Source organism: Rutilus rutilus (genome assembly GCF_951802725.1).
Source record: "Rutilus rutilus genome assembly, chromosome: 3".
NCBI classification, from domain to species: Eukaryota; Metazoa; Chordata; class Actinopteri; order Cypriniformes; family Leuciscidae; genus Rutilus; species Rutilus rutilus.
Genome location: NC_140211.1, coordinates 34,655,450 through 34,676,733, shown reverse-complemented (window position 1 = coordinate 34,676,733; position 21,284 = coordinate 34,655,450). Strand labels below are relative to the sequence as shown.

Below are 21,284 nucleotides of genomic sequence, written 5' to 3'. Positions count from 1 at the left end.
AATATTCTGCCATTTGTAGACAACAAAAATACCAGAGTAGATGTCATGCATTAAATCAGCCAGAAGATGGCAGTAGGCATTGCGCTTCAGATTCTGTAACAAGGCTCTCTGGGCGACATGGGAGAAACAGGTCCGAAGTGGCTAAAAGGGGTCTATTCAGTCACAGGGGAGTTCATTTCTTCCACTCCACCCAATAAGGCAAACATTATCAGCGGTTTTAAAATACATTTCTAGACTGGGTTGGGTGAGGTAAAAACGGTTTTCTTTCCATTACCTGTACATTGTGAATAACCTCTCTTCTTTGCTCTAATGGCCAACACACAAATCAGTCCTGTATTAAACGTGATGTATGGAATGTTTTAATGGAAAGTAGTTGCATTTGCTATAATACAGTTATTCAAACACACATCTGAAGACATTCCTGGAAAATGTTAAAAGCTCTTACTTTATAAACAACAGATTATTAAAATGACAGTATAGTTCCCATGTTTTCACTGTTGAATTTGGTTACTCATCCATCTCAATGAAAGAAATGATGGGTCTTCTATGCCATAGAGTATCGTTCTGCTTGTAACTTATGAGAAAAAAATACGAAATATTTGTGCATCTTCTGCAGTTCATGCTGCATTCGTCATTTCAACTGTATCAGATGAAAATAAAGCTACACTGTATAAAAGAGCCTTTGGGATGAAAGAGGCCCAGCCTCTTGTACTAAGTAAGCAGTCTCTTCACTGAAACAGGCAAAATGTAAAATATTCACAAGGCACTTGTCATTAATAGTTCTATCTGACCTATTATTAGAAAGATCTGATCCAGGATCATTCTCGTCCCCCAATGTAGCACTATGCCCTGCATAGTCTTGGGCGACAGATAACATCTGACAATCAAGTAAATTTCCATGATTAGGTTTACATTCATAATCTGACTGGATTTGACCACCTGTCTGATGTTGTTTATGTAGGCTATTTATGGCTTTTGTGAGGAAAAGATGGAAACGCCCAGTCAAAAATGGATGTGCTATGTGTTATCCTGTGAGAAATCAATAAATCTCATTTCACATTATATTATGAATCAGGCATAACAAATTAATGACATCCTTGTGCAAGTTGTTTTCTTATCTGTCTGTTTTTTTGTAAACGTCTTTTATGGCTATAAACTTTTCTAGGTTTTCATATTTCACATTTCATCATGTACCTAAAATTTGGCTTACTAGCAGAGAAACACAATATTTTTGTGTCCTTCAAAGAGGAAGAACTGGGCACTTCCAGCTCTTCGCTCAGTGCCTTTTACCAAAAGGAAGACCTTCTGCTAATATTTTCAGACATCTTTAAGAATGTTGCTGGTATTTGATCTGTTGGTCTCTGATCTTTTAATGCAGGGATGAGACAGATCGCTGCATCATGGCAATACAAGATGGGCACTTATCTTTGAAAATAACACTTTTTAATCAGAAATGTATGTATTTTCTTAATTCAGTGTCTTGGAAAATAAATATAAAACTTGTACTGTTTTAAAAACCAAACTCTGACTCTTCAAGTGTCCTTAGAGATGTTTCTCCAATATTTTTGTACTAGCTTTATGGGAGTGATGAACAGAAGATTCCTTTTGCAGTCCGGATTTGACCTCTATAAATGCAAAAACAAAAAGAAAACATTTCAGTACCTTTTACAGAACATTGTATCATTTTTTTTTTTTTTAATATAGCACATAGACAAAAGAGATTAAACAAATAGTTATTTTAAACTAATTGGAAATTTTTTTTTAATCTTTTAAATGTAAGGGAAGGATATGATTCAAATATACGGTATGTGCCCGGTTTCACAGACAAGGCTTAAGGCTAGTTACAGACTAAAATGCATGTCTGTCTCCTACGCTTTTTACGCTTCCTGGTTCTACGTCAGAACGCCCGCTCACCATTGGCCAGCTCCTGCATCAGCATCACACGCATGTGTCGTGGTGTTCACGTGAACAGCGTCGGCCAATAGTGAGCCGGCGTTCTGACGTACAACCCTGAAGCGCTGCACTATGTTTACTACGTCAACAGCGTAGGAGATTGACACAGAAGAAAGTGTTGAATAAAGTCGTTATTTTTGTTTGTTTTTTGCGCACAAAAAATATTCTCGTTGCTTCATAACATTAAGGTTGAACCACGGTTGTCACATTGACTATTTTAATGATGTCTTTACTAGCTTTCTGGGCCTTGAAAGTTGCAATGACGTTGCTGTCTCTGGCTGATTCAAAAAGTAAATATCTTAATTTGTGTTCTGAAGATAAATGAAGGTCTTACGAGTTTGGAACGACATGAGGGTGAGTAATTAATGACAGAAATATCATTTTAGGGTGATATCCCTTTAATCTAAGCCTTGTCTGTGAAACTGGGCCATGATATAAATGTATGATTTATTCTAATATTCAAATGTTTGGGGTTAGTTTTTGTGTGTGTGTGTGTGTGTGTGTGTGTGTGTGTGTGTGTGTGTGTGTGTGTGCGTGTGCGTGCGTGCGTGTGTGTGTGTGTGTGTGTGTGTGTGTGTGTGTGTGTGTGTGTGAAAGAAATCATTACTTTTAATGAGTCCTTAAGGATGCATTAAATTGATCAAAAGTATACATATACAAAAATGTATAAATTTCAAATAAATGTTGTTCTTCTGAACATTCTATTCATCAAAGAATCCGGTGGAAAAAAGTAAGCAGCACAACCATTTTCAACATTGATGATAGTGAGAAATGTTTCTCGAGCAGCAAATCAGCATATTAGAATGATTTCTAAAGGATCATGTGACACTGAAGGCTGGGGTAATGATGCTGAAAATACAGCTTTGCCATCACAGGAGTAAATTACATTTTAAAATATATACAAATTGAAAACAGTTGTTTTAAATTGTGATAGTATTTCACAGTGTTACTGTTTCAACTGTATTTTGATCAAATAAATGCAAAAACATTTTATAAAATCTTGCTGAACCCAAACTTTTGAACTGTAGTGTAAATATATATATTTTTTAAATCTAAATATCAAGTTTTTTTAACAGATTTGAACAAAAACGGGTTTTCACTAGTTTTTGGCAATGCTTGAATAGCTTACTTGATATGCATTGCACTTGTGGCTTCTCCCACCGTCCATCTGCCATGCAGCGGATCACAGGTAGGTGGCGCTGTGTGAAGTTTTCACTGCACTGGTATCTGATGATAGAATTCACCTGGTAATGGTCTTTCTTGTTTCCAAACATCCTGGCATTCTCCACTTTAGGAGGTTGTTCACATGTCACTGGAAGAGAGGAAGTCAAACTCAAACATCACATTATGCTTTCTCACAGTGATGAGATTCGTTCATGTTTGGTGGTGTGCATACCTGGACCTGTTTTGCATGTGAAAGGCAGGTGGTAGTTGCAGGGAACGTCATTCCATTGGCCATTTTCATGCCAGATCATTACAACACAGTCTTCACCAGAGTTAAAATAATTGTCGGGCTGGTTAGGTCTCCAGTTCTCATATTGCTAAAGCAGAGGAAGAGAAAAATCAAGCACTATATCTCAATCAAATAGCTATACACTCTTAAAAACAAAGATTCTTTATTGCCATCTACTGTTATATTTAAGAGTGTATTTGTAGAATTATAACTTTTCAGCAAATTTAGGCATACCAGGGGGGTCCCATCTGACCAACGGAAGTCATTTTCCACCGTTTTATCATTCAGTCCAATCCACTGATAGTCTTGAGCGTATGCTGTTACAAGAAGAGGTTGATTACTTGTAATCAGAGAAACAACACACATACTTAGAATCATAAACACACATACAGAGATGGATAATGGCACTCACAGTTTATGAAGGCTTGCTCCTCCGGAGTGATAATGCTCACCAGGTGAGCGTTAAAGTCTCGACAGCGTTGCTCAGCGTCCAGCCAAGTCTCTCTCTCCGAGAAATGCAAGTAACAGTTGCCATGAAACTTAGTCCAGCCCTCCTCACAGCTGTGCAGATCTGAAGCAACATCACATGGCAAATTGACCAATTTTTCACCTCTAAGATCACTATCGCAAAATCTATCGTCACTGACACAGGATAAAAGGGATAGTTCACCCAAAAAATGAAACTTCTGTCATCATATACTCACACTCATGTCATTCCAAACCCAAAAGACTTTTGTTCATCATCGAAACACAAATGAAGGTGTTTTTAATGAAACCTGGGATATTTCTGTCTCTCCATTGAAAGTCCATTCCACCAAAACTTTGCATAGCTTCAAAAAAGTTCAAAGACATCGTAAAAGTTATCCATAAAAAAAGTCTTCTGAAGAGAAAAAAAAGATTTAATTTATGCTTTTATTCACATATAAACATTGATCAACACACATAAATAGAGCACATCAAAAATGGTCTGTGACATGCGAGAATGAACCTCAATGATTCTCATGCTTTTTGAAGCATCAAAGTTGAAAAATGAAACTGACTTTTAATAGAAGGACAGAAATCGAACAAGTTTCATTAAAAATCTCCCCATTTGCGTTTAGAAATTGAACAAAAGGCTTGGATGAGGGTGAGTATATGATGACAGAATTTTCATCTTTGGGTGAACTATCCCTTTAATACTTACTGTACATGCAAATAAGGAACAAATGACAGATGTACGATGGAATGTGCTGAGGGATATGGATAAAGTCACTTTATCTTTCAGTGTTTAAAACCAGTGAGTGTTTTAAGCAAGCGACAAATGCCTTTTACGTGACATAATATCAGCTTATCAGATAAAGTGATTTTCCACAATCGTAAGTATTCCAGTAGACTGACGATTAAATTCCATATGAAGCCAAGAGAAACGTCCTGCAGAAAATGATCAAATGAGATATTTTTGGTCTCTGCTTAGATGGAAAATTTCTGTTTCCCTCAGTTGAGAGAGTCTGCCCCTTTCTGTCTGAGTTACTAAAGGGTTGTAGTTTCTTGCTATATTTTTACAGTAGCTGCAAACGCATCATTTCATCCTGTATGACGCTGAGGTTTAGCTGCGAGACTGCAACAGATTTCCATAAATGGACTGGGAAAACCTCCACAAAAAAACAAATACGTCCTTTGTTTCTGTGGGACACTCATTGCACCATAGCGACATCTAGAGTTGTGTGTCACCTTGAAGGTTTTTGAAAGACCGTTAGTAGAATTAGCTGAAGCAGCCTCATACCAATCTCACAGCGGTCTCCTTCGTAGCTGGGCAGACATAAGCATTTGAAAGTGTCCTCTACCTCCACACAGGTGGCTCCATTGGTGCAAGGGTTTGAATGGCAAACATCAACCTCTGCAAATAAAGGTTTAGCGATTAAAGCTGACTACTATGAAGATGCCCTGAGGTAGGCCAAGCTTAGCAGAGAGCATCATTGAATCAGAACTCATGGAGCTGCTTCTACACCGTAAGCCAATCTCTTGAATAATTATACCATCAACATTTTGATAAGCTGAGAAGACACACTCAGTAAATTGTGGTACATTGAAGGAGAGATCAGAGTCAGTTGTGGTTACTGTAAGAGCGCTGACCTGGGATGAGTTTGTATGCCTCTCATGAGGAGCAGATCAGCACTCTTACAGTCCCAGAAACAGAGGCAGAATTTTAGAGTTCAGATTCATGTGAAGATGGACGAGAAGTATGAGCATGTACCAGGTGTTAGCAGGCGTGCTGATTAAACCAGACTGCAGCAAAGGCACAGCTGAACAAAAACAACACAGGTGAACAGTCACTGAAAAGACATCTGGACACAAGAGCTGAGTAAGGTGAAAATTACTTAACCACACACACATGCCACAAAACCTGTAAAATGGACTGTGTGGACACGAATCAGGCATGAGCAAACTGATCAGAAGTTATTCATAAATGAAGTGCAAACAGTGAGACACTTAGAGACAATCATTTGATTCATTTGAACACAAATATCAGCAACAAAATATGTTAAAGGCATAATAAAATGTTTCTCAAAACACAACATTTTGAAAAGTTCCCATAATTTATGTGACTTTACAAGACCTTATGATATAACTGGTTCAATTCAGTCTGACTCACCATACTGGCACTCTTCTCCATGCAGTCCAGGTGGGCAGTGACAGAGGCCCACCCCATCCTTCACTGAACACAACCCAGCTCCACAAGGGTTCGGATCACATGGGTTAAGAGAAGCTATTATGGTTTTTGAGAAAGAAAGAGAGCAAGACATGAAACCATGATGCAAAGAGCAGTTTTTGTCTCCAGAGGTGCGTATTATTTTTATGCTATGGGCGATAATCATCCGATTGTAACAGATTTTCAAAAACTAAAAAAATGTAGGGTAGGGACTTGGTTCTATCCATCAGTTCTTATTTGAAATTTGAGATTGTGTTGCACTAAAAAATTATGCAAGCTTGCAGTCAGTTAAGGTGGGGTGGGGTTCATGTGGACTAAATGATTGGAGAAGTCCTACATACGTCACCAGAAAGAATTCTGTCATTTTCACCAGAATGTTATGACATTTTGATAAAACATTACGAGGTCAACATTTTTTTTTATGAATTTCATGCAGACTTTAAATGACGCCAACGCAAAATTAAGTATCCAAATCTGGCCAACACAATACATTAAAAAAAATAATAATACTGGCCAATAACAGATATGGTATCGATATGTCATGCATCTCTATTCTATATTTTAACACACATTATACAAAAGGAATCTCACCATTCATATCAGGTCCTTCTGTGTGAGATGGACTCTGTAAAGAGGCAGGCACTGTGGTAGAAGACAAAGTTGCAGAAGTAACAGCATCAAGTTGACTGATGATTCCCTCTGGTTCTGAATAAGACCCTGCAGCATCACTGTACAGGCCTGATGGCCCTTGAGCAGGTAGTACAGCTGAAGGAGCATCACTGGAGTTCACCGTGGATTCACTTTGGTCATCTCCACTACCTGAGGACAGCCTGACGTTGCCACTATACTCCACCTCTCCCCTTCCTAGCTCCATTCCTTGGAAGGGCTTGTTGGGTATTTCCATCATGCCATTATTGGTAAAGAAGGTGATATCACCGCTACCTGATTCCCCTGATCTTTCTCCTGATTCAATGGCATAGCCTCCAGATGTAAATCCACTTCCCTCACCAGACCCAAAAAACAAAAGCCCAGAAGCCTCCTGTTCACGAGATTGTTCTGTGAGATCAATGAAGTCAGACTCCAAAAATGTCAGACCAGAAAATGCTAAACCACTCTCAGAGCCACTGTGGACACCGCTTACTCCAGAGATATCACCACTCATACCAGAGTTATCATCATTCATCCCAGAGATATCACCGCTAATTCCAGAGATATCACTGCTCATTCCAGACCCTGAGATATGTCCTGATCCGCTGAAATCCACATGGCTTCCACCTAACTCTTGTTCTAATTGTTGAGCAGTGGACACCTTTATCTGTGGGTTATCAACCATGATGATGCCACTGTCATCAATTACTGAAATGCCACTGGATCCTCCAGAGGGGAAAATTCCAGACGGGAAACCACTGAATCCTGAGGACTCCTCACTGGAACCTGATCCTGAGGAGACACCAGAAAGATCTCCACTCTCGCCGCTTTCTCCTGAGCTGCTGGAAAAGTCTGAGGTAGATCCACTTTCTTCAGAGCTATACCCTGACCCACTGCCTGATCCTGATCCAGAGGTTTCCACACCAAAGCTCTGGCCGAAGGAGAAGGTGAGGATCTCGGTGACTCCCTCCCCAACCTCCTCGGGTCTCCCTGTAGCTGATCCAACTCCTGATAAAAGTGTGACACTTTCTGAAAAGATTACTCGGATATTGCCAGATCCTGAAGAGTCTCCAGACCCGCTTGGCAGATCCCCGCTCCCACTGGCTCCAGAGGAGTCACTTGACACAAATGACCCACTTGGCTGATCCCTGCTCCCACTCTCCAACAGATCATCAGTGCCACTGGTCCCAGAAGAGTCTCCACTGGAACCAAATGATCCACTCGGCTGACCACCGCTCCCACTGCTCAACAGATTGTCGGTGTCACTGGCCCCAGAAGAGTCTCCACTGGAACCAAATGATCCACTTGGCTGACCACCGCTCCCACTGCTCAACAGATCGTCGGTGCCACTGGCCCCAGAAGAGTCTCCACTCGAAACAAATGACCCACTTGGCTGGTAACCGCTCCCACTACTCAACATATCGTCAGAGCCACTGGTCCCTGAGGAGTCTCCACTTGCAATAGATGACCCACTCAGCTGATCCCCGCTCCCACTGCTCAACAGATCGTCGGTGCTGCTGGCCCCAGATGCACCAGATCCAGAGGGTTCCACAGGGATGGAAGTAGTGATAAAGGTACTCCCTGAGGAAACAGAGACACACAGAGAATCTAAGGTACTGCACCCGAAAGAAAATGAACACTCCTGACGCATAAGTTACAAGCTGTTAAAATGGGACATGGGTCAATGACATGTTACCTTTTTTTGTTCTATTTATTCAAACATACATTACAATGCAGTTCATACATACAGCGACTTAAAGGGATAGTTCACCCAAAAATGAACATTCTGTCATCATTAACTCACCCTCACATCATTAACATCATTAACTCACGGGGGGTGTGATAGATGTCATAGATGTGCCTCTTAACCTTTACACTGAGGAGAAAATCCAACGCAACTTTGAATGTCCAAGACACAACATGATTATGCATTTCTGCTCAGTCAGCAAAACTGGACATCAACCACATGGCATACGCTAATACCTTTTCATATAATGTCTTTCTATGTATAACAGTTCTATCTAATAATGTATTAGACAGGACTGTTAGACAGATCGTAAACAAATGAACAAGGAGAATGTATCAAAATAAAAGTCACAACAACAAGCACGGTTTACGTCACTTCTGAGATCCTACTGGCAGTGAGAATGCAACCAGGAAAATGTTCCTAAGGGAACCATTAGTCCTCGGGGAACCACCCTGGTGGCTAGTTCCTAGAACTACCCAGTGTGAAAGCCCCTTATGTGTTCAATAATTCATCATTGATCAGATCAATTGACTTTTATTTAACTTTTTACGACAAGTCAAGTTTAGATCATGTTGTAAAATGTCACAGTGTGATTCCCCAATACGTAATAATATTTATGAATTAATATATATTAAATATCAAATTATTTCTAAAACATTCTTTTTTAAATTATTCATATGTATGTATGTATGTATGTATGATTCAGGCATATTTCTTATTCTTATTTGTCTTTGACTCATATATATATATCACTGATTCTTGAGAGTCGGGACAAAACATGTTTTAAAAAACTTTTTTTTTAAATTCACACTATATCAATTAGAGTTATATGTTTCTGCAGAGAAAGGTCTTAGCTATTTAACCATGTAAAGGAACAGGTTCTAAATAAAAACACATTTTTAACAAATAAACATGTTTCCCTTCAGAACTGGATTTGTGTCAACTCCGTCAGACACACTAAAAAGTATACAATTTTAATTCTTCAAATCCAACAAGAATCTAAAGTTTCAAACAAAGTTTACATTTAAACAAATTTTCCCCAAAAAGATAAAAAGGTTTATTCTAAAAATCAGATAGGTATATACAATTCCTTTAGATTTAACTTTGTAAGTATGTCAATCATGATGAATTTCTTCATTTTTGCTATAAATTAGATCCCGAATCCCGACTCTCAAGAATCAGTGATATATATATCCTGAGATACATACCAGGTCTGAGAAGATCAGGCAAGGACGTCATGTCCACTATCTTTTCCTCTTTCACTCTCTTATTCAGAGATAGAGCCAGATCCTCTATATAGAAAAAATGACAAATATGTAATGAATCATTTTGTATCAACAGACTTAATAGATTACAATTCAAAGAAGTTACACTTTATGGGCTGTATTTGACTATAGATGTTATATTTACCCTTGAAGCAGTATGCATCGTATTTGGAGTGCAGGTCAGGAGAGCCCGTCTGGTTGGGAAACATGTAAACTGTGTGAACTCCAGCCATCCCTCCACCACACTGCTGCCGGGGGTTATTGATGGAGTAACGTACACTGCGGTCAAGAAGCCAGCCAGGACGGCACTTATCAAAGCCCTGCTTCCAAGCAGCATACAGGTCTCCTGTGGAGGCCAGGGAGGCATTCTGGTCCTGGCAGTAAGCCACTGCCTCATCGTAAGTGAATCCCTCGAATAAACTTGCATGGAAAACTTCCCCTGAAATGTGAACATTTCCTTAAAACTCAAGCTACACAGAGTGTTTCAGAGTGATTCTATATCCCATGAGAGAATTCCATTGACAATGAAATGTTTAGGGGGGTAAAAAAACTTTCTTTCCAGTTTTTTTTTACTCTCAAAAACTTAAAGCAGAGGTCATTTATTTATTTATTTACTTATTTATTTACCCACTCGTTGTCCACATAGAAGTTTTTATATATTTATGTAAAGTCTCTTACCCCTCAGTTTGTCTACATAGCAGTACACATCATAGTGTTCATCGGCAGGACGCAGTCCATAAGACCTCACGCCAGGAACATGCTCCAAATCGCCAGAGCATTTGTCACGTGGAGACACAATGGGATACCTGCATAGCCATCATTTACATACAGTACATTTGTAAATATACAGTATATTCCTGCTGTATAACAAGTGTGGGTATCTGCAGGTTGGAAAGATCACAGCTAAGACAGATCAAACCACTAGAAGCATTTGTATTTTGCATACTTATATTTTGAAGTTTAAATATATATATATATAAAGGTAAACATTCGTTAGCAAAAAAATTCACACACAAAGAATTTATCGAACAATCATACCTGACAGTCTGATCTAAGAGCCAGCCAGCATCACATTGATGGTAACCAGCCTCATAGGCTGCCTGCAGCTGCTGGGCGCTGGCAATGACTGCACCGATGCTCTCACAAGCGTGCTGAGCCTCCACAAAGTCAAAGGCATAATGACTGGAGCTTGCACGGTAATGAAAGACCACCCCTGTGCAGGGAATTAGCAACAACAGGTGTCAACAGATTTGTCCAATTTACCATGAGAACGAATAAAAAACTCAATAGGGTAAAACATTTAATGGTAGAGTTACAACATTTATGTATACACTTTACTTGTAATTAAATTATAGTATAATCAAATCTATTGGGTTGTTATATGCTACTTAAATTGTATATTAAAAAAAAATTAAAAATCTAGTTTCTAGTTTCTAAATCTAGTAAAGTCATTGTGATATTTTAGTATGTTTTAGAGTAAGGTGTCACTCTAGCTAGCTTAATAAACAAATGCATTCAGCATAATTCAGTAGTTCACTATTGATGAGGTATAAAGAAATCGTCTCAGGTTACGACTGTAACCCTAGTTTTCCCTGAGTAGGGAACGAGACACTGTGTCGATGACGCTTTGGGAACGCCTCTGCGTGATTGCGTCTGAAGCACGTTTCATCTAGTCCAATGGGCGGGTGAGGTCATGACCAGGAAAGGATAAAAGCAAATCCGGTTAGACCAGCGTTAGCTTTGAAAAGGCAGAAGCAAGTCGATCACAGGGATGTAGGAAGTATGGCAAAGTGACACAGCATCTAGTTCCCTACTCAGGGAACTATGGTTACTGTTGTAACCTGAGACGTTCCCTTTAGAGGGAACTCGTGCTGCATCGATGACCCGGGAACAAGAATGCCCGAACGCCATACGGTCAAGAACCTGTCGTGTTAAACTGTCATGACATGAGAGCTCTAGACCCAGGGGTATCCATGTCTAGATCATAAAATCTGACAAACATAAGCAGCGAAGACCAGCCAGCTGCATCACTAACTTCTTGAATGGACACCCCAGAAATTAGGGCCTTGGAGGCCGCCATACCCCTAGTAGAATGGGCTCTAGTGGCCAAAGGTGAAGGCTGGCCCACAACCTCATATGCAAGAGAGATAGCCTCGACTATCCACTTGCTAACCGTCTGCTTGGATGCAGGAAGGCCTTTCTTAGGGGGCCCAAAGCATACCAGTAATTGATCAAATTTTCTCCACTGGGCAGCTCTGGGGACGTAAGTGTCCAGTGCTCTGACTGGACAGATGAGGTTCAGTTTCTCCTGGTCTAGATCTTTAAATGGAGGAGGACAAGAACGCCTGCAGTACGATAGGCCGTGGTACATTGGTTGGAACCTTAGGTATGTATCCAGACTTCAGATCCATCCCGGGTGCAAACTCAAGGCACAAAGGAGATACCAAAAGGGCCTGGAGATCTCCTACTCTTTTTAGTGAGAAAATGGCTAGAAGGAACACAGTTTTGAGGGTCATACATTTTTCTGAGACAGAATCAAGAGGCTCAAAGGGAGCGACAGATAGACCTTCTAGAACAAGAGCCAGATCCTAAACTAGAATTCTGGTACAAACTGCAGGCCTCAGCCTCAGGGTGCCACGAAGGAAACGTATAATAAGAGGATTTCTTCCAATTGCTGGGCATGGTAGGCAGCAATAGCCACGAAAACCACACTCGGCTTGGCCAGTACGGAGCTACTAACAGAACACTACTAACTACTAACAGACCACGTCTGCACCATTGCGTCCAGACCCAGTGGGGCTCTGCTAGGATAAGCTAGTCGTCCATATAGTTCAGAATACGTATGCTCTGCAGTCTGAGCGGGGCTAAATCTGCATCCACGCATTTTATGAACGTGCGGGGTGATAAAGCTAGACCAAATGGAAGAACCCAATATTGGTAGGCTTTGCCCCCAAAAGCGAACCTTAGGATCTTCCTGTGTTGTGGAAGGATGGAGACATGGAAGTATGCGTCTTTCAGATCTATCGTAGTCCTCAGATCTGATTTGAGTCACAATCTGCTTCAATGTTAGCATTTTGAATTTCAATTTCTTGACTAAACAATTCAGAAGACAAATATTTAAAATGGGACGCAACCTCCCATCCTCTTTTGGAACAATGAAATATCGGCTGTTGAACCCTGAGTCTCTGTTGGCAGGCGGAACCGGCTCTATAGCTTATTTCGCTAAAAGTGCTTTCAATTCTTGTTCCATCAACAGAGCCTGCTCTGGATGTACTACTATGAGTAACACCCCATTGTAGCGTGGTGGACGAGAACCGAACTGGATTCTGTACCCCTTTTCTACTATGTGCAGGACCCACTGAGATATGTTTGTCGGAATCTTCCACTCTGACAGATAATCTACTAAGGAAACCAGCCTCTCGAGGCTGGCCTCTGGTGTAATAAGAGCCGTCACTTCAGTGATCTAGAGCATAGTGGCAGGAAATAACCGAATTGACTGACTTTCGACCCTCCTCAGAGGGCACAAGTCCGACGCAGCGTCGTGGGGGAGCTGAGTCGGAAGCTCGCTGGAAACCGCTGCAGCCCGAGGCACTGAGGGTGGCGGGGTTGGCAGAATGGCTTCCTGAGGGCACCGGGATGGAGCAGGCACCATGTACTGAGGTGAACACTGCTCCACTCCGGAGGGGGCTGCCCTCAGAAGTCTGACGTCATGAGCGTCAGGACCTCTTCTTTACCGAAGCCTTCTTCGCCAACAGAACGTTCCTCAGATCAGTCTGCTGTGTCGTCTCGCACCCTGCGTTTATTTTGGAGGGGGCACCAGAGGTGAAACTCTCCTTTTCTGTTTCGCTCGGTATGAGGAGCTTGGCGCCTGGGGCTGCTGGGCCTGTTGACAGCGAGGGAGATATCGTTTGAACGCCTCCACTTGCTTTTTCGCCTCCTGAAACCTCTCGACAATGGTGTTAACTGCTTCACCGAAGAGGCCAGGAGGCAATAGCGGGGCGTCCAACCGAAAATATTTATCTTTGTCTTTTATGTCTGTAATGTTGTTGATTTTGTGGGAAGAAGGATACGGGAACCGGCGAACATTTAAAGACTTTAATGACAAAATGAATAAACAAATACAAATCGAAAGTAAAGACAACAGCCCCTCACGGACGATTGCTCTGAAATATAATAAAATAATCCAGGCCTGTCCTCTCTCTTCCTTCACTGTCCTCGCTCCTCCTTTTATGCTTCCACTCCTCCATGAGAGATACGAGACCGGTGCGTCGCGCAGATGTCGCTCATTAGTAATCACGCCGCTCTCTCACGGCCCTCTGCCTCGTCCTGCTCGCCACAATGTCAGATCAATTTAACCAAAGGTGCCTCTCCAAAGCCACATCAGCTGCCATCGACCGCCCAATTGCACGGGCGGTCTCTTTAGTGGCTCGGAGAGACAGTTCTAGAACCACGTCAGGCCCCGCCCCCTCGCTAGTCTCCAGGTCCCTTAGCAAGTCAGCCTAGCATGCCTGTAATATAGCCATAGTGTGAAGGCATGCCCTGGCCTGACCTGCAGCCATATATGCTTTACGCACTAACATAGAAGATGTTTTTAATGGCTTAGTGGATAGCATTGGGGACTTAAGGGACGATGCCGATGTTTGGTCCCATAACCATATTCTTTTAGGTTGTGGAAAAATGGAAGTCCCCTCGTGGAGGTACTGCCCTTGATGTTAGAAAGCGCTCATCTAATAGGCTTTTGGGATGAGTGCCTTGCTTCTCCGCTGGCCATTCAATGTTCAACTTTGACACAGCACGAGACAATACCTCCACCAGCTCCTCATACGCTGGGGAACTAGACAGCTGAAGCACCGGTGCCTCTTACGGAACGGAAGGAACTGCGGGGTGGGCTTCCAAATTCGGAGAGAGAGCACTGGATAGAGGCTGAGAAAGGGCGGGGCCCGTCTCAAACCCCCCCTGTGAGATCCATTTGCGATCCCCATGTTAAGAGCTTCCGTGCTGCCTCAGCAGCAGCAGGGCCCGAACCGCAGGGAACGCTGACCTGAACACACTCAGCAAAGAGTGACAGGTGAGAACAGAGCGTGCGAAGCGGCAGCCTCTCACAATGCTCACAGTCAGCCCCCTCGAAGACTGACAGAGCATGCTCCACTCCCAAACACATCACAAAAGGTTTGTGTGTATCCCTGCCCGTAAGACAACGAGGGCAGGGAGAAGCACACAACTTGAATGATTGTTTGGACGCCATAATAAATATCTGATTGAGCTGTATGGTTTTTGTGACAGACAACAATAAAAATAACAGAGAGTTTGACACAGAGCGCTTGCTGAGGCATAGAAGCTAACGCCGGTCTAACCGGATGTGCTTTTACCCTTTCCTGGTCATGACGTCACCCGCCCGTGACGTTCATTCTTGCCATTGGACTAGTTGACGTACTTCAGACGCAATCACACAGGTGCGCTGCCAAAGCGTCATCGACACAGCACGAGTTCCCTCGAAAGGGAACCTGCATTTTCATTATTCATCTTCAAGTTTTTTGTTTGAGTAGGATATTGTGAGAGATTCATTAGCCCCAGTGGAATTGCTCCAAAGGATAAAAATATACCATAAAATGATCCCATACGCATTGTGTAAGTATTCTTTAGCCATAGTACTTTTTTTGTAAGGAACAAATTTAAGCAATTACACATTGATAATGCTCTGACTAATCAAGTTAACATATACCCGCAATCTTGTTTATATCTCAGCACCATATAAGGTAGAAAGAGAAACCTGAAGTAGAAAGTAGAAAACTGCTCATAAACTTCACCGGTCCTTGAGTGTCCCTTTGTCATGATAAATTTGAATATGCAATAACTATAACGAGAACTGAAGTGACTGAAGCCACCATGAATGAGATACATAAGTTGTGATTAATATTAACCAGAATTTATAGTCTTTTCGCAGTTATTAATACATACATATGTCAAATCACAGAGAATGCATAATCCCTAACACATTACTCTTTACTGTATATTATCATATTGAGGCATACCTGTGGTAGACATGATAGCTTCACTTCCATTCAGATGGGATAAATCAGAGCCAAGATCAGTCCTGTCAGTGACCCCTTCCACAATGTCCACAACTACCCCAGCAGAGCTGGGAGGTGGTGAAAGGGGCAGCTGGGAAATATTTAGTGCAGAATATGGGAACTCAACACTGGTGGTTACTGCGGGCTTATAAGTTACAACTTCTCCCTGTAGTTCATTTCCTGTGGAGGTGGGCTTTAAAAAGACCTGGGGGCTTTCAGTGATTGTGTCAACCCTCAGAATATCCCTGCCGGCCTCTGTGGTCATCTTGATATCAAATGGAGATAAGCCTGAACCCTTCTCACCCATTTCTAAATAAAAGAATATATAAACAATACACACTTGTCAGTTCTTACTCCATTAAATCAAACAGCTATTCACATACTAGTGTGGATTATTGGACAAAGATAAAACAATTACAATTATGTGGATGTGGATAGACATTCATAAATGATAAAGAAGGAATAGTAAAATCAGATTTTTGTACCTGAGTAGCAAAAAGCATCGTAGCGGGAGTCTGGGAGTGGGTAACCAGTCTGATTGGGAAACAGATAGACGGTACGCACTCCCAACAGGCCCCCCCCACACTGTGGTCGGGCGATGTTGATGGGGTAGCGGACACTCCGGTCTGCCAACCAGCCTGCATTACAAACATCCATACCACCCTTCCATGCCAGGTACAGCTGTCCTGTGGTGGCCAAGTTGGCACCCAGCTTTGCACACTCAGCTTCTGCCTCCTCAAAAGTAAATTTGTTTGGTGATGTAGTGTGGAACACTTTTCCTGTAAGACGAAACAGAATGTTTTCTAGCATTTCAAAGTTTTTCAAGCAGGTCGGTTAGTTTTCTGCCATCTCAAACACGTACCTGTCATTTTCTCAGCAAAGCAGTACACGTCATACGTCTCATTCACGTCTCTCACTCCATATGTCCTCACTCCTGGAAATTGGTACTTGTCTCCATAGCAAGCCTCACGAGGATCATGAATAGGGTACCTTAATTCCAAAACAAATTATTTTGCATTATTTCCATTACATTTTCAAACAAAACTTAATAGCTTTAAGAAAATATACATTACGAGTTTTCTTATAAAAAACTGTAAAAATGCTAGAGTAAAGACCACAGACAAATACAATTTACTTTTGTTATCAGTAATGTAAATTAGGGTGTTTTGTGTTATATTTTATGTTATTAGATTCATGTTTATTGCATTATTGTATTGACATATCACTCTGATGTTTTTTTGTCTTTGTGTAAATATAAAACTGCATTTTAGGGTAAAAAGCATATTTCCATTGTACAAGCAGATTGATACATTAACAATATATCACTTAATTAAATATACATTTATAAGTTGCAAAATACATGCACCAATATGCCATCCCATAATATCTGAAACATTTTGGCTTTTTTTTCTTTACATTGAATTGCCTTGTTTTACTGTAAATTCACAAGGATATGTTAACTGACCTGACGGTCTGATCTGCAAGCCAGCCAGCATCACACTGATGGAATCCCTCATCATAAGCTGCTTGGAGTTGCTCCGGAGAGGCAATCACTGCATTGTTTTGAATACATGCTGCCTTGGCCTTCTCAAAAGTAAGGGTGTATCGTGTGGTGATTGCACGATAGTGGAAAACAATACCTAAGAACCATAAGTACATCAATTTCATATTTCTGAGAGAAAAAGCACACAAGTACAGTCATAATAGTTTGCTTTGTAAGGATCTTCACACAAGCAGTACCTTGAACTTGGACATCCACAGTATCATGACTATCCTCTATCGCATGCATGACCTCACAGCGATACTCCCCTGAGTCATTGGAATGGAGCTCAGTGATCTTAATGGATGCATCTGTGGGTGTCATGGGGTATCCCAGCATGGTGACTCTATCCAGATACCTTTTGTCAATGTTTACTATCCCTTCAGATGCCACTAAGATGTTTGTGGTCTTTTCTTTGGTGACCAGACTCCATTTGATCCGGTGAGACAACGGAGCAATGGTGGGGGCACCAGGGTCATTGACTGTGTTGTCCAGAAAGTAGCAGGGCAGAACTAATGTGTCACCCATCAGTGGCCGGAGGGGAAGCTCATTAGGTATGCTGACACTCAGTGAGTTTTCAGGCTCTGTGATGACATATGAAGGTATGGAAAATACAAGGACATGGATCACAACACTTTGACATAACAAAAAGGACAGCTGAGTGAGGTTTTCATGAATACTAAACAATTTCATTATGTAATTTGCACAGTGAATACGCACCAGTGTGATCGTAATCGAAAGACCCTGTGGCTGAGAAGACCCAGAAACACATGCTCAGCAAAAGCAAGGACAGCATCGTTCACCTACAAGTTTAAGAGAACATTATCACCATTATGTTTGTACATTTACTGAGCAACAACCAATGCATTTTCAATGTACATGAGAAGACAACTTAGTCACACTTTAACGGTTATTAGGTGTCTTTAACGGATATGTACTTACATCCCAAAAAAAAAGTTAGGTACAGTGTTCTTATTTGGTTCATGTTGAATTGCAAAACACTTTGCTGCTATTGAGGTGGGATACAGGTGAGGTTATGGACAGGTTTAGTGGCATGGTTAAGTTTAATTGTGGGCAAAGGAAGGGTCGACAGAGTAATTATATTATATTATGTAATAACAGCTGTAAATACAGGCAGGTACTTATATAAGTTCAATGCAAAAAAAATAATGTACACAATAAGTGCACAAAACCAAATGATTAATTTAAATGATAGTATTTAAAGACACTTAATATAAAGTGGGACCAAAAAACTTTATATATATATATATATATATATATTGTGCTCTGCTCAAAAGGTTTATTCTGACAGCATATAGCTACTGTGTAAAATAAACCCAAAGTGGATTTCCAAGTTCGTAATAAAGGTTTGGTGAAATAAGAGGTTTTTGAAAGAGAAAAACCAACATGTAATTTCCAGTTCCCCAAATTACCACAGGAACAGTACAGTTCTCATGCCAGTATAAGCTGGTCCTCTCTATACCAGGCGGTTTGGGAATTAACTTGCAGTTAATTACTGAATGTCTACCGTGCATGGATAGAGAAAAGATTGCTGTTCCTCTAGTTCACAGTGTTTTATGGGGGAAATAGCTTAGATTTGCCTCTCTTGACAAACATACTTCTATAAATCAAGTGTTGGCCCACTTTTAGGAGTGACACTATTTATTTGACTTGCTGCAGAGCATTCAGCAGCGCTTCCTACATAGACTTATCTACAGAGAGCCACTTATTCATAGCTAGTGAAACTAGAGCTTTTTATACACTATTCCATATCGAGATTGCCCACGCCCTCCTCTCGTCCAAATCTAATCTTATAAAGCAAACAACATAAAAAGATCTGAGAAAGTATGCATACATGCATGCATACACTCTGTGACCTTTAAACAAGCTAATCTTTAATGTATGAGCTCCCTCAAATTACTATAGTATAACAAATTATGTTGAAGCTAATTTAGAAATATTATGTCATTTTATATAAAGCACAGAAAAACAATTAAGCTATTTGGAAAATGTGTGCAGTGTTTTTGTCAAAGTGCTCTGGACTGTGTTTAGAGAATGCGCAAAGGAAAAAGAACGATAAGATAAAATCAGTTGCCAAAGTTGCTTTCTTGGGAAACAGGCTTAATGGCTTATGTGTTGGTCTTAATTTTTCCTTTTAAGTCCTTGAAGTGGAGTGTTTCTCCCAGTTTAAGCTTTAAATGGACACCGTTCAAGATTTAGAAAGCTGTGGAAAGATAAAGGATTGATGAAAAGAATAATCACTGCTTAAAGGTGAAACATTTTCAAGTTGTATGTGCTCTTGTCAAACACACCAGTAAGATTAATAGGGATTAAAAACAACATTATTTCTAAAAGTAGTGTAATGCAAGTAACTTTACAAAGATACAAATGTCAGTTAATGACTTAAACACTTAATGCTGCAACAGTTCATCTCCGTATATGATCCCCTCAGACAGACCATGAGACGTGCTACAGTCAATAATAAGTAATTTTAAGTCTTTATTATTGTAAGAATTATAGGTCTTGGACAACATGTGGCACCATGTGGATGAAAATGGGTCAACAACAAAGCTGTAGGGTCTTGAAAAGTATCAAATTAAACATAGATAAACCCACTTGAAAATATAGTACATTTTGATGCATTTCATCCACAATAATCTAATTTAACAATTTTATAGCCAGCAATAGTATACCTTAGGAGTAGGGAGAGTCAATGAAAATGAAAGAGTGTCTTTCAGCACACATGTTGAAAAGTCAGTAAGGGGAAAAGTCAGTAAATTGAGGTCTAATCCATCTGCAATGTCAACTTCAGCATAAAGTATCACAGCAGTCAAAAGCAAAAGGTGTAAGTGGATATCCCTGTATAGGCAAAATAAGTATTGACTAGCTCTGACCTATAGACCTGAACTGAAAGGTATGAGCTTTCTGGTGTATCTATACCAAGACATAGCTTGCTTAAGGTCAGGAAGGTTGCATTTAAAAACACCAGCAACATAACACATTTAAATATAAATCATGTTTCTCTAAAATAATAAGTTATATGGAAAAGCAACACAATTCACTTTTTAATTCATCTCCTTCAATTTAAGCAAAGCATCTGACATGCTTCCTATTACAAAATTTCACTTTCAGTCAAGATTCAAAATATAATGGTCAGTAGCCTACTGCATATTTTTCATTATTCCGATTCATATATTAACATCCTGCAGCAGCCATAACACCTCCATGCTTCAAATGCTCAAATTTCCAAGTGATCCAATCTGATTCACTTCACTGTCTAACTGTCAGATATTTGAATATTTAATACCATCTCAATCAATGTGAAAGAATGAGTGATGGTTGACAAATTTCTGCTTGAATTAATCTCACATTACTTCATTAAATGTAGCCTACCCTGGATACACCTAATCAAGCCAGAGATGCTATGACAGTGCCCACCTGTATGTACAGCCAGAGCAACCACAACATAAAGCCAAACTGTACATCACCTGTATGATGCAGTGTCCTTTTGAAACGCTTATAGTCCTTGATTGCAGATGCTTTTTCAGCTCTCTGATGGCGCGCGAGTCTCTCACTCCAAACCCGTAATAAAAGTGTCGCGTGTGCAGTAAAGTTCAGAGGCGCTTCTGGCCGGAGAACGAGAAGCAGAAAGAAACTCTCTTTAGAGGGGAACACGTTTAACTGGACAGGAGCTGGAAGGGGGGCTAGGGAATGAGAGGTGGAGAAAAAGTAAAATTTCCACGTATGATGTAATGTGCCTCTGAAACGTTTGAGGCTAACATGCGCAAATCATGACGATATTTATGTCGACATCCTTTTTGAGCCATAACACATCATTGGAAGGAACAATGACAGCCTTTTATACGGCTAATATATTGACATGATGTTATTTTCCCATTTGAATAATGCAACGCGATA

At 40.7% G+C, this 21,284-nt stretch overlaps 1 protein-coding gene across 2 annotated transcripts; it reads right to left on the bottom strand.

Annotated features, from left to right (window-relative positions):
• Window positions 1-338: 338 nt before the first annotated feature.
• Window positions 339-21,117, bottom strand: acana (aggrecan a). 2 transcript variants are annotated; one of them, XM_084404198.1, is made up of 19 exons: window positions 20,855-20,922; window positions 18,087-18,169; window positions 17,567-17,950; window positions 17,292-17,466; window positions 16,689-16,816; window positions 16,312-16,605; window positions 15,788-16,135; window positions 10,794-10,968; window positions 10,434-10,561; window positions 9,901-10,194; window positions 9,699-9,782; window positions 6,687-8,324; window positions 6,039-6,152; window positions 5,169-5,282; window positions 3,819-3,977; window positions 3,641-3,723; window positions 3,350-3,494; window positions 3,083-3,265; window positions 339-1,625 (listed from the first exon to the last, which is right to left on the bottom strand). In XM_084404198.1, the coding sequence occupies exons 2-19, from the start codon at window positions 18,160-18,162 to the stop codon at window positions 1,543-1,545; spliced, it is 4,605 nt and encodes a 1,534-aa protein (XP_084260324.1). In that variant the 5' UTR covers window positions 18,163-18,169; window positions 20,855-20,922; the 3' UTR covers window positions 339-1,542. The 2 variants fall into 2 exon arrangements, with proteins under 2 accessions (XP_084260324.1, XP_084260325.1); XM_084404199.1 differs by lacking the exon at window positions 5,169-5,282 and having other exon boundaries at window positions 20,855-21,117.
• Between the last annotated feature and the right edge of the window lie 167 nt (window positions 21,118-21,284).

Bases quoted from the DNA above. Each gene is read 5' to 3' on its own strand.
- acana (XM_084404198.1), bottom strand. From the start codon at position 18,162: ATGCTGTCCTTGCTTTTGCTGAGCATGTGTTTCTGGGTCTTCTCAGCC. The intron at 8,325-9,698 runs GTATGTATCTCA...CTGTTTCCTCAG, and splicing joins GCCTGATCTTCTCAGACCTG to GGAGTACCTTTATCACTACT. The intron at 3,724-3,818 runs GTGAGTGCCATT...TTCTTGTAACAG, and splicing joins GGAGCAAGCCTTCATAAACT to CATACGCTCAAGACTATCAG.